We start from the raw sequence: 16,083 nt of genomic DNA, 5'->3' as shown, positions 1-16,083 counted from the left end.
ATTCAATGCATTCCCTATCAAATTACCAATAGCATTTTTTCACAGAATTAGAACAAAAAATTTTGCAATTTGTATAGAAGCACAAAAGATGCCGAATAGCCAAATGGAGCTGGAAGAATCAGGCTCCCTGAGTGCAGACTATATTACAAAGCTACAGTCATCAAGACAGTATGGTAGTGGCACAAAAACAGAAATATAGATCAATGGAAAAGGATAGAAAGTCCAGAGATAAACCCACGCAGCTATGGTCAACTAATCTATGAGAAAGGAGGCAAGAATATACAATGGAGGGAAGACAGTCTCTTCAGTAAGTGATGCTGGGAAAACTGGACATCTACATGTAAAATAATGAAATTGGAATGTTCTCTAACTCCATACACAAAAATAAACTCAAAATGGATTAAAGGTCTAATACTTTTTTTTTTTTTTTTTGCGATAAGCGGGCCTCTCACTGCTATGGCCTCTCCCGTTGCGGAGCACAGGCTCCAGACGTGCAGGCTCAGCGGCCATGGCTCACGGGCCCAGCCACTCCGTGGCATGTGGGATCTTCCCGGACCAGGGCACGAACCTGTGTCCCCTGCATTGGCAGGCGGACTCCCAACCACTGCGCCACCAGGGAAGCCCAGGTCTAATACTTTTTGATAGAAGTATTTCTTTATGGAATTGTCCTAAGTGGATTTTATAAAATGTCATTTGATATGACTTAAGATTCTGGGTTTTTTTCCCCCTTTTAACTTTTTACTAATTAAATGTTCAGCATACCAAAAAATTGGAAGGGTATGACAGCTGTCATTAGATTCAACAGTTTTAAACATAACCATATTTGCTTTACTAATCTTTGTATTTTTATGTGTGTGTTTCTCTGCTTTCTGAAAGTGTGTTTCAGATGTCATGACACTTTATCCCTAAATCTTTCAACATATATCTTCTAAGAATAAGGATATTTCCTATATAATCACAGTAGCATTAGCTCACCTAGGAAAATTAATAATTACATAATATCATGTAACACCCAAATCCAGTTCATGTTAAAGTTTACCCAAGATCCCTTCCTTCCCTCCTTTCTTTCACCAGGATCCAGTCTGAGATTCATGCATTGTACTTGCTAATTAATTAATTAATTTTATTTGTTTTTAGCTGCATTGGGTCTTCGTTGCTGTGCATGGGCTTTCTCTAGTTGCAGTGAGTGGGGGCTACTCTTCATTGTGGTGAACGGGCTTCTCATTGTGGTGGCTTCTCTTGTTGCGGAGCACGGACTCTAGGCTTGTGGGCTTCAGTAGTTGTGGCACGCGGGCTCAGTAGTTGTGGCTCACAGGCCCTAGAGTGCAGGCTCAGTAGTTGTGGAGCATAGGTTTAGTTGCTCCATGGCATGTGGGATCTTTCCAGACCAGGACTCAAACCCGTGTCCCCTGCATTGGCAGGTGGATTCTTAACCACTGTGCTACCAGGGAAGTCCGAGCCTTTAGTTTTTCATTTAACAGTATCTCATGGAGATTATTTTGTATTAAAAATACAGTGTAGATTTTCTTACCCATTTTTATAGCTGTGTATTATTCTATAAAGATAAGCCATAATTTATTTGGCCAATCCTCTATTTACATTTTTCTAATCTTGTATAAAAACAGTGCTATAGGGAATAATATATGTCATTTTGTACATAAAGGTGTAAGTTTGTACATCTGCAGTATAAATTACCAAAATATGGGTGGTTGTGTCAAACAGTATGTGCATTTGTAACTTTGACAGCAGTTGCGAAATCACCTTCCATAAAGGCTGTACTAATTTTACATTCCACCAACAATGGAGGAGGGTGTATGTGATCAGATTGCCCAGTCTCAGTGAAGTTTTAACTTGCATTTCTCTTATTATGGGGTGAGGTTGAGCATATTTTCATATGCCAAGAATAATATTTTTTTCTGATACAGTGTTTTTAAGTTCTGGATTTTGTGTAACCACTAAGAATTTAACATTTTTGAGGCTGTACTCTGCAGATATTTAAAGCAAGAAAAGACAAAATTTAGAGGTTAAGATTATAAACTCTGGAGTCTTAGGTTTATATCTTTGGCTTTGCCACTTCCCAGCTGTGAGACCTTAGGCAACTTATCTAACCTCTCATTGTCACAACTTCCTTATCTGCAGAACTTGTAGAACTTTTTGTATGTATTAAATCAGATAATACAGTGAAGACCTTTCACTGTACTTTCATAAAGCACAGTGCCTAGCACATAGTAAGATCACAGGAATGTTAACTATTATTAGTATGCATTTGTTCAAAAAATGCTATGCTTATAATTATATAATAATAATGAATTTTTTATTAGAGAAATGAAAGAAATAGGCTAAAATATTGCAATTAAGTAACTGATACTAAAAATTATGGGTAATTTGTGTTATTTAAAATATTTTCTAATGTCTAATTTTTCTGTAATAGGAATGTATTTTGTAATAGAAAAATATGGTACACCTTTTTTTTTAGAAAGGGAAAATATTCTCAGGTTTATTGAGATATAACTGATATATAACACTATATAAGTTTGAGGTATGCAGCATAATGACTTGACATACATATATTGCAAAATGATCACCACAATAAGCTTAGTTAACATCCATCACCTCATAGAGTTACCAAAAAACTTTTTTTGTGTGTGTGTTGAGAACTTTTAGGATCTACTCTCTTAGCTACTTTCAGATGTACGATGCAGCAAGTGTTAACTTTAGCCATTGGGTTGTACATTACATCCCCAGTACTTATTTATCTTTTAATGGAAGTTTGTACCTTTTGACCACCTTCATCCTATTCCCCCTCTGCTGACCCCCAGCTCTGGTAACCACAAATCTGATTTCTTTTTCTATGAGTTTGTTTGTTTTTTTAGATTCCACATGTGAGATCATATGGTATTTGTCTTTCTCTGTCTGACTTCATTTAGCATAATACCCTCAAGGTCCATCTGTGTTGTCGCAAATGTGGCATTCATTATTGTTAAATGATTAATTATTTTATTAAAACCTCTTCCTTCTTTTTCCCATTATAGACAGAGAGTGCATGGGCTGAAGAGTACTCTGAAAAGAAGAAAGGGTCTCACAAGCGTTCAGCGTCGTGGGGCAGCACAGATCAACTTAAGGAGGTCAGAGAAATGGTTCCAAGGAAGTGGGTGTGGAAATTTGATCCCTTCGTTGACTAGTTCCTTGAAGTTGTGAGCAGCAAAGATTTGTCAATTTCCATTGTTTTTTAATTTTGGGGGGTTTTTTTTGGTGGTTTTGTTTACTTGAGAAATAACAGAAAAACAGTTATTATGTTGAATAAAGATTTGACTGGGGAAATGTATGCATAACTTACTTGATTATGTGTTTTTCTTTATTTTTAATGAGAGTCCATAGCTGTTAATATAAATATCAAATGTATAAGATTGCAGTGATACAACAAATTCACACTTACTCTTTCTATATACAGTGGTAGTATTTCTGAATTTCAGTAACCCAGTATAACCAAGTTGATTATGGCCCTATGCTATGATTACCATTTTTTGTGCCCATAATTAGGACATTTGTATTTTATACATAATGTAGCAATAAAACAGAAAAATTCAGTCAAAGAATAATATAGGATATTGATTGAAATTGTATTTGTTATTTAAAGATTGTATCTGAATGCATTTCATGGCTTGAGTTGATTTTTTTTTTTTAACAGAGCTGATGTTTATTATGTTTATTCATAATTTGATTATGCTCAGTGGACAGCACATCTCCAGGAACCTCCCAGAGCCTGGGGAGCTTGAGTTGATTTTTAAATAATACTGTTTACGTTTTGGAGCTGTTGAAGGTTAGGTGTTTGTTAAAGAAAACTAATTCTAAATAAAATGTGACTCGTAAGTGAAATGAGAGCATACTTATCATTATTTTTGAATTCTTTGTGAAAGCTATAATGTATAATGTAATTTATTCTAAATGCTAAAAATTTCATTTGTTTAGTACTTGGGAAGCTTAAAGGCTCAGAATAGTGTTGGAACATAATTTTTTCTTTGAAAGAAAGATATACATTTATGCATATACAGATGTGTGTGTGTATATATATATGTGTGTATATATAAATTTTTTTACAATAAATCAGATTTTTGTGGGATGGTTAAAAACTCAAGAGATTTATTAAGGCTGAATTTTGCTGGTTCTTATTAAGCATGGGTATGTTTTATGTAATGTGGAAAACATTCTGACATACTTGTTATTTTTCCCTTTTTCAGATTGCAAAATTACGCCAGCAGTTGCAGAGAAGTAAACACAGCAGTCGGCATCATCGAGATAAAGAAAGACAGTCTCCATTCCATGGCAACCATGCAGCTATTAACCAGTGTCAGGTAGGAGCACAGAGACCATAAAATCCAGACAAGGGGTTTGTTGTTTTCCTGGTGATATGTTATTTCATAGGTAACTGTTTAGGATAAAAATGTCTAAAACATATTTGAAACAGTGATTAAATACTGAATTACAGCCTTCACTTAAAAAAAACAGAATATTAAGTTGACAAAATGATATTTTCCTTTAGTGATCTGTGATATGACTTCTAGGAATTATAGCTAGTTACATATTTTGGTTTACTATATTTTCGTCTTTATCAGTTTAGTATATTGGAGGCAGAATAATAGAGATAATCATTGTCTGTGGAACCAGACCCTGGATAAGTAACCTGTTCTAAGTCTCAGTATCCTCGTGTGAAGATAGAGGATAATAATGATACCTGGAGCATAAAGTCTTTTAGTAGGGAAAATCTGTAACTGCTTTGATTCTTTAACTGAACTCTATGAACTGCTCCTGATGGCTCACTCACAGAGCATTTCTCTTTAACTGAATTGAAAATAGATGGGGTCCCTTAGCAAGGAGAGAGCAAGAAATAGTTTGCCAGCCCCACTTACAGGTTGATAGCTTCTGATGATTGTCAAGTGTATGTGGATTGTTTTCAAGAGAAAGTATGGGTAGAGGTATATATTTTTTTCAAATTAATTGTGTCTTAAAATATTGATGCATGGGTCAAATTTGATTTTACAAATTTATAGTTTGATTGTAGTTTCCAATAGCTTTTTTCCATATGTAAGGCATTTTTAGTTATAAAATATGAATATACATTAACTCATTTAAAAACCTAAACAAACTGCATTTATATTTGGAGAAATAGAAAATGCAGAATTGACAAAACAAGAAATGAAAAGTTTGAATAGATTAATAATTGTCAAAGTTGGAATACTAATTATTCCGCTCACTCTCAAAGGCTACAGACCCACATGGTTTTACAGGTAAATTTGCCAACCTTCCACTTCCTCTAATTCATCCATAAATAATTTAGATGTGTTTCTAAGAGATAAGTCCAATTATTATTTCCAATCCATATTTTTATTCCAAGTAGAATAGAGGTTAAGACTGAGTTTTATTTAATTAAGTGATGGGTTTTAGGAGTTTATAACTTTCTGAAGTGATTTTTTTTAAAAGTTGCATTAAAATAAGCAATTAAAGCAATAAAATTATCCAAAATTTTCTTCTTTTTTTCCCTTGCAAGTTGAATTTGCTTCATAAAGATTATTGAAGTTTGCATGAACTTCATTTTTGTCTAATTCTAAAATGTCTCTGTGGAGAAGGTGAGGACTAGAAAATATAGTAACTTGAAAAATAAATTCATGTAGCTTGACTTTTGTACACTTGACACAACAAACATTTTGACTACTTGACCTCCTTTAGTGTTAATAGCCAATCAGAGATCAGGCACGTGTGCATCATGATAGCTATGGTAGTAGTATTCATATTTAATTGAAACTTTGAGACTGTGAACATGAAAATATCATTCAGTAAGTCATGGGTGTGGCTTTGTTTAGTGGGTTCTCTAGTGGAGAAAGTACCAATTTGAGATACGTATGCTTTGAGGCCATTCCTCCATCCATGTAACATTTATTAAATGTTGCCATATAACTCGTACTGTAGTACTCATTAGGGGATGCAGTGGTAAATGAAATACTGGGGCTTTCCCCCCACCACGTCTCAAATAGATGTAAGTAAACAGTTAATTTTTACACAGTGTATTGAGTGTGTTGATCAGGGAGTGTTCAGAGTGCTATAGAAGGGATATTTACCCTTGGACTGGCCATGAGCCATCTGGAAAGACTTCTAGAGAAAATGGTGTCTAAGTGGTCCCTGAAGGATAAGTAGAATTTAGCCAATTTTCTGGACATATAAGAAATCATGGCTTCAGGTAGGGGTGGTAGTAAGAGATTACGCTAGAGAGGTAAATAGTAGCCAGACCTGAAAGTCTTCATGTCTCAGTTGTTAAGAAATTTGGAGTTTGTCCTAGAGGCACCAGAGAACTGTTTTCTACAATTCAGGGGGTTGATAGGTGATCAGATACACATTTTGTCATGATCATTATGGGTTCAGAGTAGAGAATGAATTTGGAAGAAGACAAGATTAGAGGCAGGAAACCATTTGAGAATAGATTTATAATCCACGTAAGAAATGATGGTGAACTAAAGTAAGGTAGAAGTTGTGGAGCTGGAGAGAGTGGACAAACCTGAGTGATATTTAGAAACTAATAATTAATAATTGAAGTCTATTAAGTGCTTTCAATATGGGAAGCACTGTACTCAGCTTTTGTATATATTATTAGCATTTAATCCTCATCTTTGAGGTGGAGATTGTTATTATCCCCAATTTACAGGCAAGGAATTAAGGCCCAGAGAGATCAAGTATCTTGTTCAAGGTCATATGAGACAGAACTGGGATTCTAATCTAGGCATTTTGACTTCAGAGTCTGAGTTTTTAAACTTCGTTAGCTGATGGTTGATGAGATGGGAATGATGGAGACATAGGAGTAAAAGATAAGGCCAATTCTAGCCTTTAAAACATGATTTAAAAAATATATCTAGGGCTTCACTGGTTGCGCAGTGATTGAGAGTCCGCCTGCCAATGCAGGGGACACGGGTTCGTGCCCCGGTCTGGGAGGATCCCACATGCCGCAGACCAGCTGGGCCCGTGAGCCATGGCTGCTGAACCTGCATGTCCGGAGCCTGTGCTCTGCAACGGGAGAGGCCACAACAGTGAGAGGCCCGCGTACCGCAAAAAAAAAAAAAAAAAAAAAAATATATATATATATCTACCTTCCTCACATCATATACAAAAGTAACTCAAAATGGTCAAAGACCTAAATATAAGAGCTAAAACTAAAAGCTCTTAGATGAAAACATAGGCATAAATGTGACATAGGATTAGGCAATGGTTTGTTACATATGATACCAAAAGCACGAGCAACAATAGAAAAAGTACATAAATTGGACTTTATCAAAATGGAAAACTTTTGTGCTTCAAAGGACACCATCAAAAAAGTGAAAAGACATCCCACAAAATAGGCAAAAATATATATATAGATCATATATCTGATAAAGCACTTGTATCTAAAATATATAAAGAACTCTTGCAACTCGATGAAAAGACAAACAGCCCAATTTAAAAATGGGCAAAGGATCTAAATAGAGAGTTCTCCAAGGAAGATATACAGATAGCCAATAAGTATGTGAAAAAGATACTTAGCATTATTTGTCAATAAGGAAATGCATACACATTCCAGTGAGATACTATTTCATACCCACTAGGACAGCTAAAACTAAAAAGACAGATAACAGGTGTTAGTAAGGATGTGGAGAAATTGGAACCCTTATATATTGCTGATAGGAATGTAAAACGGTACAGCCATTTTGGAAAACATCCTGGCATTTCCTCAAAAGGCTAAATAAACATAGAGTTACGATATAACCCAGCACTTCCTCTCCAAGGTATGTACCCAAGAGAATGGAAAACATACATTTACATAAAAACGTGGACACAAATGTTCATAGCAGCATGGCTCACAGTAGCCAAAATTTGGAAACAACCCAAATGTCCATCAACCAATGAATGGATAAATAAAATGCAGTATATCCATACAATGGAATATTATTCAGTCATAAAAAGGAATGGAGTACTGGTACATGCTACCATATGGGTGAACTTTGAAAACATTATGCTAAGTGAAAGAAGCCAGACACAAAAGAACACATATTATATGATTTCACTTACATGAAATGTCCAGAATAAGCAAACCCATAGAAACAGGTTGTAGATTTGTAGTTGCCTAGAGCTGGGAAAGTTGGGGGGAAATAGAGAGTGACTGCTAATGGGTGAGGGACTTATTTTTGGTATGATTCTAAGATCAATTGTGGTGATGGTTGTACAACTCTGTTCAATAACCATTCAGAAGCAAAAGTTGTACAGTTTATTTTTATTTTTTAAAATTAATTTATTTATTTTTGGCTGCATTGGGTCTTTGTTGCTGCGCATGGGCTTTCTCTAGTTGTGGCAAGGGGGGCTGCTCTTCATTGCGGTGTGCAGGCTTCTCATTGTGGTGGCTTCTCTTGTTGCAGGCCCTAGAGTGTGCGGGCTTCAGTAGTTGTGGCACATGGACTCAGTAGTTGTGGCTCGTGGGGGTCTAGAGCACAGGCTCAGTAGTTGTGGTGCACGGGCTTAGTTGCTCCGTGGCATGTGGGATCTTCCCGGACCAGGGCTCGAACCCGTGTCTCCTGCATTGGCAGGCGGATTCTTAACCAGTGCGCGCCACCAGGGAAGTCCAAAAGTTGTACACTTTAAACGAGTAAGTTGTATGGTATTGTGAATTATTTTTCAATAAGCTGCTGCAAAAAAATCTACCAACCAACATAAAAATAAGTAGATAAAATACAAATATAATTGTCTGGAAATAATAGATTAGATGCTAACACAGAACCCAGAAGTAACCTGGGAGATGATGTAGCTAGAGGATGAGCACAGGTGCCCTGAGATCAGACTGTTTAGTTTAGATCTGGGTCCTGCTGCTTGTTGGCTGTATGAAGTTCCTCGGGTTCTCTGCGTTATAGTATTACCTGTTAGTGTGTTATACTGAGGATTAAATGTGATCGAATGTTATAAAACAGTTAATGCAATTCTTGACCCATAATAACTGCTCAGTAGATCTTAAGTTGCTTCCAGTTGGATTTTTCACTAGGCTTCTCTGCCAATTTCATATTGGAAGTTATTTTCTAAAGCTTTTATTATCATAAAAATATTTACATGCTTATTACAAAAATTTTAGAAACTAAAAATGTCAAATAAAAAGATTGTCTCAAGCTGTCATTTTTTAAAAAATCAAATAGGAAAAAAAATCATGCAGTCTCACTCTTTAAAGACAGCTATTCCTTACATTTTTTCTTCTTTTTCCTTTCTCATTCCTTGTTGAGATCCTACCATATGTTAGACTTTATACATTTAAAAAATTTTACTTAATGTGGAAAAATGTTTGTTATTACAGATGCTTCAGGAACATTTTTAATGTTTCAGATTCTGTAGAGCATTTCCCTAATTTTGGCTATTTAGTTGGGTCCAGTTCCTGTGTGCTTAAAGCTTTTTATATATTTATACTTTCCTAGGGGTAGATTTTCCATTATTTGGTTAAGAAGTTTGAATATTTTGGGGGCTCTTTATCTTTTCTCTTCATAGCCTTTCCAAGTTATTACAGTTTTTTGGTTTGGAGTTTTTTTTTGTTTGGAGATTATTGGGAAATTCCTTTAGTATCCCTTAACGATCAAGGACAGTATTTCTCTGCTGATAGCTCATAGTCTATAACCACTGGTTAACAAAAGATCTTTTTCTTGGCCTACAATGGATTTTTGCAGTTAGAAAAGAATTCTCACATACCTTTTTGAGTGGTTCTTTCCCTGGAAATTTGGGGGGTGGGGAACTATTTGTTATGAAGAATAAATGCTGCCAAGTTTTTTAGGAGAGAGAATCTTTTCACATGTCAGTGGTTTCCAAAATTGACAGAGCCCTCGGATACTTAACGGTATCATATTTTTTAGGAGTATTTCAAGAAATATTCTCATTAGAAGATGTAACTAATACATTTCAGGATTGTTTGATTGATGATTAGAGTCAGATATTAGTAACAGAGAAGCGGGAGATGCAGCATCTTCACAGTTGCATAAACTAATTTAGGAGTGAGAATTTAAAAATCATGCAGGTGTTTCTGGTTGTTATAGCCTCAAGCATGAAAGCCCTCCCATAGGATTTTCTTATTTCTTTATCTGGGCTGGGACACTGTAGTTTTGTAGTCGCTTAGGAGGGTTTGAGAGCAAAGGGATAGTGAGGTAGAAAGGGATAAAAACCTGTTTTCATCTGAGGAGTGAGAGGGGCGTTGCCCTTTAAAGAGAAAATTGCTGCTCTGCAATAAAATCTTTGTATGCCAGTCCAGGACATGATTGCTGTTCTTAAAAGTTTTAAGGTTTTGCTACTTAGAAATCAAGAGTAGGTGCTTCAGCTGTGACCTTTATTATAGAGTCTAGTTGTAGCTTAGAAGAGCTAAGAGGGGGATATCAGATGACAGGACAGTGATTGCTGGAGGACAGAAATAAAGTAATGCTGACAGGACAGGAGGGATCAAGGCCACATGGAGGCTCTCTACAAAAGCCCTTAAGATAGGAAAGCTTTTTTTCCAGTGCTTTCTAATTTTTTTAAAACCATTCTAAATATCAGTTTTGACCTCCCTGTTGTTATATTAGGGTTTCTGGCTCATATTTCTCTCATAGATCTCTGTTGAATTGCTGAACAGGCCTTTTTCCATCCTACTTGCCTATCAAGGCACATTTTTCTTCCTTTGAAAATTTAACTGTATATTTCTTTTTCCTGCTCAGCTACTGCTTCAGTAGGTGTTCTTCCCATCTTTCCTGACTCTCTGTATCATACCACAGTCTTATCCCCACACTTTGAAACAGATACTTAAGTTATAATGTAGATTGACCTCGAATGAAGATTCAGGATTAGCCAACCCTTCTCTTGGGGTTCTTTCTTTGTTGGTTACTTCTCAGCTTTGATGCAGAATTTGATCTTTAAGCTGTAATGTATATAGATATATGGAGAATGTAAGTAGAAAAAAAACTGTAAAACAGTGATTCACCTAATTGAAATCTTAATTGAGTGGAAAACATTCTGATTTGAGGAGAAAGAATCAAAAATTGAGAAAACAGGAGATCTTTGTTGTTTCCAAAGGATAGGTCTTAGGAGAGGTAGATTTTGCCTTTAGTACATTGAAGCATTTTTAATCTTTCAGAGCTGTCTAAGGATGACCTCTCAGTAAATATGATAACCCACTTATATTTGCATATACTGATTTATATTTAGAAATGTAGATTTTATTACAGAAAGCTGTGTGGATATGGGAAAAATAAATTATATACACACACATAAAATTCCTTAAGAGTGCTTGAAATGAAGCATAAAAGTTAAAGTATAATCATTTTTGTTATTTTTAGATATTTTAGAATATAGTTTATGTAAGGAGTAAAATCAAAGGCCTATTATTATCTTTTATTGCTGGAACAATAACATTATGCTTAATGAAGAAAATCTTTCCCCGGGCAGCTTGGGTAGATTTTTTTTCTTCTAATCATGTAGCTATTTGCTAGTTAAATGAATTACAGTTGAACCTTTGCTTCATTTATCCAAAATGGTGTGTTGACCTTAGGGAAGTGGCCATTTTCTTTCTTTCTTCCTTTTCCTTCCTTCCTTTCTTTTGCCTTGAATAGATTAAACTGTTGATAAATACTTGCTGCTATTTAGATTACGTTTGAGAAAAACTTCTTACCAATTGAGTAGGTTATGACTTCTGTAGCTGCCTGGAAAGGCAGTAACAAGATGTACAGTTAGTTACTATACTGGTGGGTTCCTCTTATGTGCATTTCTCAACATGACACCCAGGAAACTTAAGCTTTCTGTTCTTAGCAAGCTTGCTAACAGATCTTTATCATTCTAAAATCCAGGATGGTCAACATTTTGCGGAAACCTTGACAGGTCATCTTCCCCTTCTAGTCTTCTCCTTCCTCATTTCTATAACTTAACAGTTACAAACCAAGTGCAGCCTGAAAATGGCATCCAGAGCAAGCCATTATTTATGTTGTTTTGTGACATTTGGGAGAGAAAATTTTAGAAAAGTTTAGAATTGAGCACCTTTCACTCAGTATAAAAAATAAAGTAAAAGTTCTATTTCTAGTATATATACTAATAACTCCTGAGATCTTTCTTAGTCTGTACCAGTTCCCTGTCTCCTCATTGTTTCCTGACACAGGAAGAGTCCAGGCACAGGAAGGATGGCTGCCTGACAGAAATGTTCTAATGTGCCCTCCACTGCAGATTAGTGAGCTGTGGGTTTCTTTTAACCCCTAGGTGCTTTAGTCCAAATCAGTTTCCTGTCACCTCACTGTTTTCTATTTTCTATTGCCACTACCTTAAGAAAGGTTTCTTTTCCTCCTTGACCCCATCATGAACCAAAACATATTCTTAGCTTTACTCTCCCACTCTTATCCCTGCAGCAAGTACATATCTAATTGGAGAGGATTTTTTTTTTAAGCCTTTTGTTAGATTGTACTTTGGGATTTTACTTCTGTTGCTAAGGAAACAAGAGGGTGAGAATAGGTTAAAAAAATTTCTTTTCCTTCAAGGTGTTAGTGACAGGTCTTAGTGATATAAAAGACTGATGAGAAATAACCAGTTTCAGTGACTCTCTTAGGCATTATTTCACTGAAGTTAAAAGTAGGAAAGTGAAGACCTTGGAATGAGAGTAGGGCAGAGGGTGGAGAATACAAGTTATTACAAGAATGGAATGGAGTAGTGGCCTTTGCTGTTTGCCTTCCTCTTCCTGTCCTGTCCTTATCACAGTTCTGTCACAGGGTGAACCAGTGCTGGATTGCTGATGAGGCTTTCGGGAAGCAAGGGAAGTTACTGGCTTTGTAGCACTAAGATGGAAGGATTGAAGAATAGGATGTCTGAAAGGCAGCTGACAGGGCTGGTCAATACTCAGTTGACCTCACCTAAAAGGGACATACCTAACTTTTGAGGGGTCCCTAAGTCATTTGTGGACTGCTTTTTAAAAGATATTCTTCCCACCTTTCATCCATTTCAGCATATAGCTCTCTCTAGGCAAAGACCTAAGGAGACAATATTAGACAGAAAGAACATGATTCAGAATGATTCTGTTAGCTAGTAACTTTTCCTTTTGTTTGTCAATTATCATATAGTAAAATTGACTTTTTTGCGGGGTTGTCATACAGCTACATGAATTTTAATACATGTATAGATTCATGTAACCATCCACCACAGTCAGGATACTGTGACACAGGATATTGTGTGAGAATAGTTCCATCACCACCACTCCCCCCAAATTTCCTCATGCTATCCCTTTATACACACACACACACGCCTCCTTAACCTCTGTAATCACTGATTTGTTCTCCATCACTCTAGTGTTAAATCTTTTTGAGAATGTCCTGTGAATGGAATCGTACAGTATGCAGTCTTTTGAGACTGTCTTCTTTTACTCAGCAATAGTGCCTTTGTGATTATCCAAGTTGTGTATATCAATAGTTTGTTCCCTTTTATTGCTGAGGAGTTTTTGGAGATTATGAAGAAAATTGCTATAATCATTCCCTTGTAGAATTTTGCATAAACATAAATTTTCATTTTTCTAGGGAAAATGCTTAGGAATGGGATTGCTTGTTCATATAGTAATTGTATCTTGAACTTAATAGAAACTGTAAAACTTTTCCAGAATGGTTGTACCATTGTGCATTCCCAGCAGCAGTGTATGAGAATCTCATTTGCTCTGCTTTCTCATAAGCACTTGATATTGTCAGTATTTTTTATTTTAGCCATTCAAATAGATGTGTAGTGACATTGCATCTTGATATTAATTTGCATTACCCTAGTGAACATCTTTTCATATGGTTATTTGCCATCTGTATATCATGTTTGGTGAAGTGTACGTTCAAATATTTTGCCCATTTTTAAATCAGGCTGTTTGTTTTCTTATTACTGAGTTTTGAGATATCTTTATATAGTCTGAATACAAGTCCTTTGTTGACTATGTGAGTTACAAATATTTTTTCCCAGTCTGAAATAGTATTTCATTCTTTTGACAGTGTCATTCATAGGGCAAAAGTTTTTTTAAAAAACAATTTTGAAGAAATCGTGTGTCATTCTTTTCCTTTTTCTCCAGCTTTATAGAAATATAATCGACATATAACACTGTGTATTTAAGGTATACAATGTGATGACTTGGTATATGTATATATTGTGAAATTATTACCACAGTAAGATTAGTTAAGACACCCATCACCTCATGTAGTTACCTGTTTTTTCTTTTCTGGTGAGAACTTTTAAGATCTACTCTCTTAGCAACTTCCAAGTTTATAATACTGTGTTGTTAACTATAGTCACCATGCTGTACATTAGATCCCCAGAACATATTCATCTTGTAATTGGAAGTTTGTATTCTTAACTGTCTTTACCCATTTCCTCCACCCATCTGCCCCTGGCAACCACCAAATCTACTTCTGTTTCTATGAGTTTGGTTTACTTTTATTTTTATTTAAAAATTTTTTTAATTTATTTTTTGAGTTTGTGTTTTTCTTTTAGATTCCTCATATAAGTGAGAACATACAGTATTTGTCTGTCTGACTTATTTCACTTAGCATAATGCTCTCAAGGTCCATCCATGTTGTCGCAAATGGCAGGATTTCTTTTATGGCTGAATAATATTTCATCGTTATGTGTGTACCACATTTTCTTTATCCATTCATTCATCAACAGACACATAGGTTGTTTCCATGTCGTAGTTATTGTAAATATTATAAATGCGGTAATGAACATGGAGGTGCAGATATTGTAAGGAGTAAAAATATTTTGCTGTTCAGTTTGGCAATATCAATCAAAATCCTGAAAATCTTTCTTGCATTTTGAGCCATTTGTCCTTCCAGGATTGTATCCTAAGGAAGTATTTACATATGTGTGCAAATACTCATCTAAGAGGATGTTTATGGCAGCATTTTTTTTGTTGTTTTCTTTTTTTATTTTTGGCTGGGCCGCGTGGCTTGCGAAATCTTGGTTCCCTGACCAGGGATTGAACCCAAGCCGTCGGCAGTGAAAGTGCAGAGTCCTAACGACTGGACCACCAGGGAATTGCCAGTATTTTTTTTGAATAGTGAAAAATTGGAAACTATTTGGCCAATAACAGGACACTGACTTCTTCATACACTTATACAATGAAATACTATGCAGCTATAAAAATGATTCGGTAAATAAGAGTTTTAAAGCATAGAAAGAAATAGGAATTAGGGAATTGGGGAGTAAAATTAGGGAAATAGGAAGTAAAAAAATAAGTTACAAAGCACAAGTTACAATCTATTTCTGGTTAAAAGTGTCTATGCACAGAAGAAAAGGGCTAGATAGAAGGATATTTATCAAATTAGTAACAATCCCATTTATTTTTCTTTCTTCAGTGAATACTTATTACTTTTGCAATAAAGAAAACAATGCCATTTAAAAATAGTGTCTCAAAGTAAAATTTTTATGGCCATATTCAAGTTCTCTCAAGCTACTGTATCTCAGGATTATGTTTAAGTAGTCTCTTTAGACTGTTGGAAACTAAAGATGAAGAATAAAACTAGGGGTGAGTGTATCAGTCAGCTTGGGCTACCATAGTGAAGTACCATAAGCTTGAGTGGCTTAAACAACAGAAATTAATTTTCTCATGGCTCTGGAGACTGGAAGTCCAAGATCAAGGTGCCAGCAGGGTTAGTGTCTGGTGTGAGATGTCCCCTTGGGCTGCAGATGGCTGCCCTCTCATGTGCTTAGATGGCCTTTCCTTGGTGCATGTGTGTGGAGGGGGAGAGGAAGGAGAGCACAAGTGAGTGAGCTCTCCTGTGTCTTTTCTTACAAGGCCCTGTTGGATCAGGGCCCCATTCTTATGACCTCATTTAACCTTAATTACTTCCTTACAGCCCCCATCTCCAAATATAGCCACATTGGGGGTTAGGGCTTCAATATGTGAATTTTAGGGGGATACAGATATTCAACTCATAACACCAGCCTTGTCGAATAAGCATCACATCTGTTCTAGATTCTGTTAGGCAGTGGCAATAAGGAGATGAGTAAAACATAGTTTCTCCTCTCAGGTTGGTTGTAGAAAAATAAAAGAAAAATATATCACCTGCG

The 16,083-nt window shown here is 35.9% G+C and overlaps 1 protein-coding gene across 2 annotated transcripts in view; it reads left to right on the top strand.

The window, feature by feature from the left end:
- The window catches only part of FAM117B (family with sequence similarity 117 member B), an 81,950-nt gene that overhangs the window by 48,379 nt on the left and 17,488 nt on the right, over positions 1 to 16,083 (top strand). For both annotated transcript variants that reach the window (XR_014294857.1, XM_082630487.1), the window contains exons 3-4: positions 3,033 to 3,125; positions 4,239 to 4,352. Coding sequence is in view for 1 of the 2 variants with exons in the window: in XM_082630487.1 (XP_082486613.1) it covers positions 3,033 to 3,125; positions 4,239 to 4,352 (207 nt within the window). In the remaining variant the exon portion in view is untranslated. The remainder of the gene's footprint in view (positions 1 to 3,032; positions 3,126 to 4,238; positions 4,353 to 16,083) is intronic.

Source organism: Mesoplodon mirus (genome assembly GCF_964341445.2).
Source record: "Mesoplodon mirus genome assembly, chromosome: 8".
In the NCBI taxonomy this organism is placed as follows: domain Eukaryota; kingdom Metazoa; phylum Chordata; class Mammalia; order Artiodactyla; family Ziphiidae; genus Mesoplodon; species Mesoplodon mirus.
Note: the sequence above shows the minus strand (reverse complement) of the source record. Positions and strands in the feature narration are given on the sequence as shown.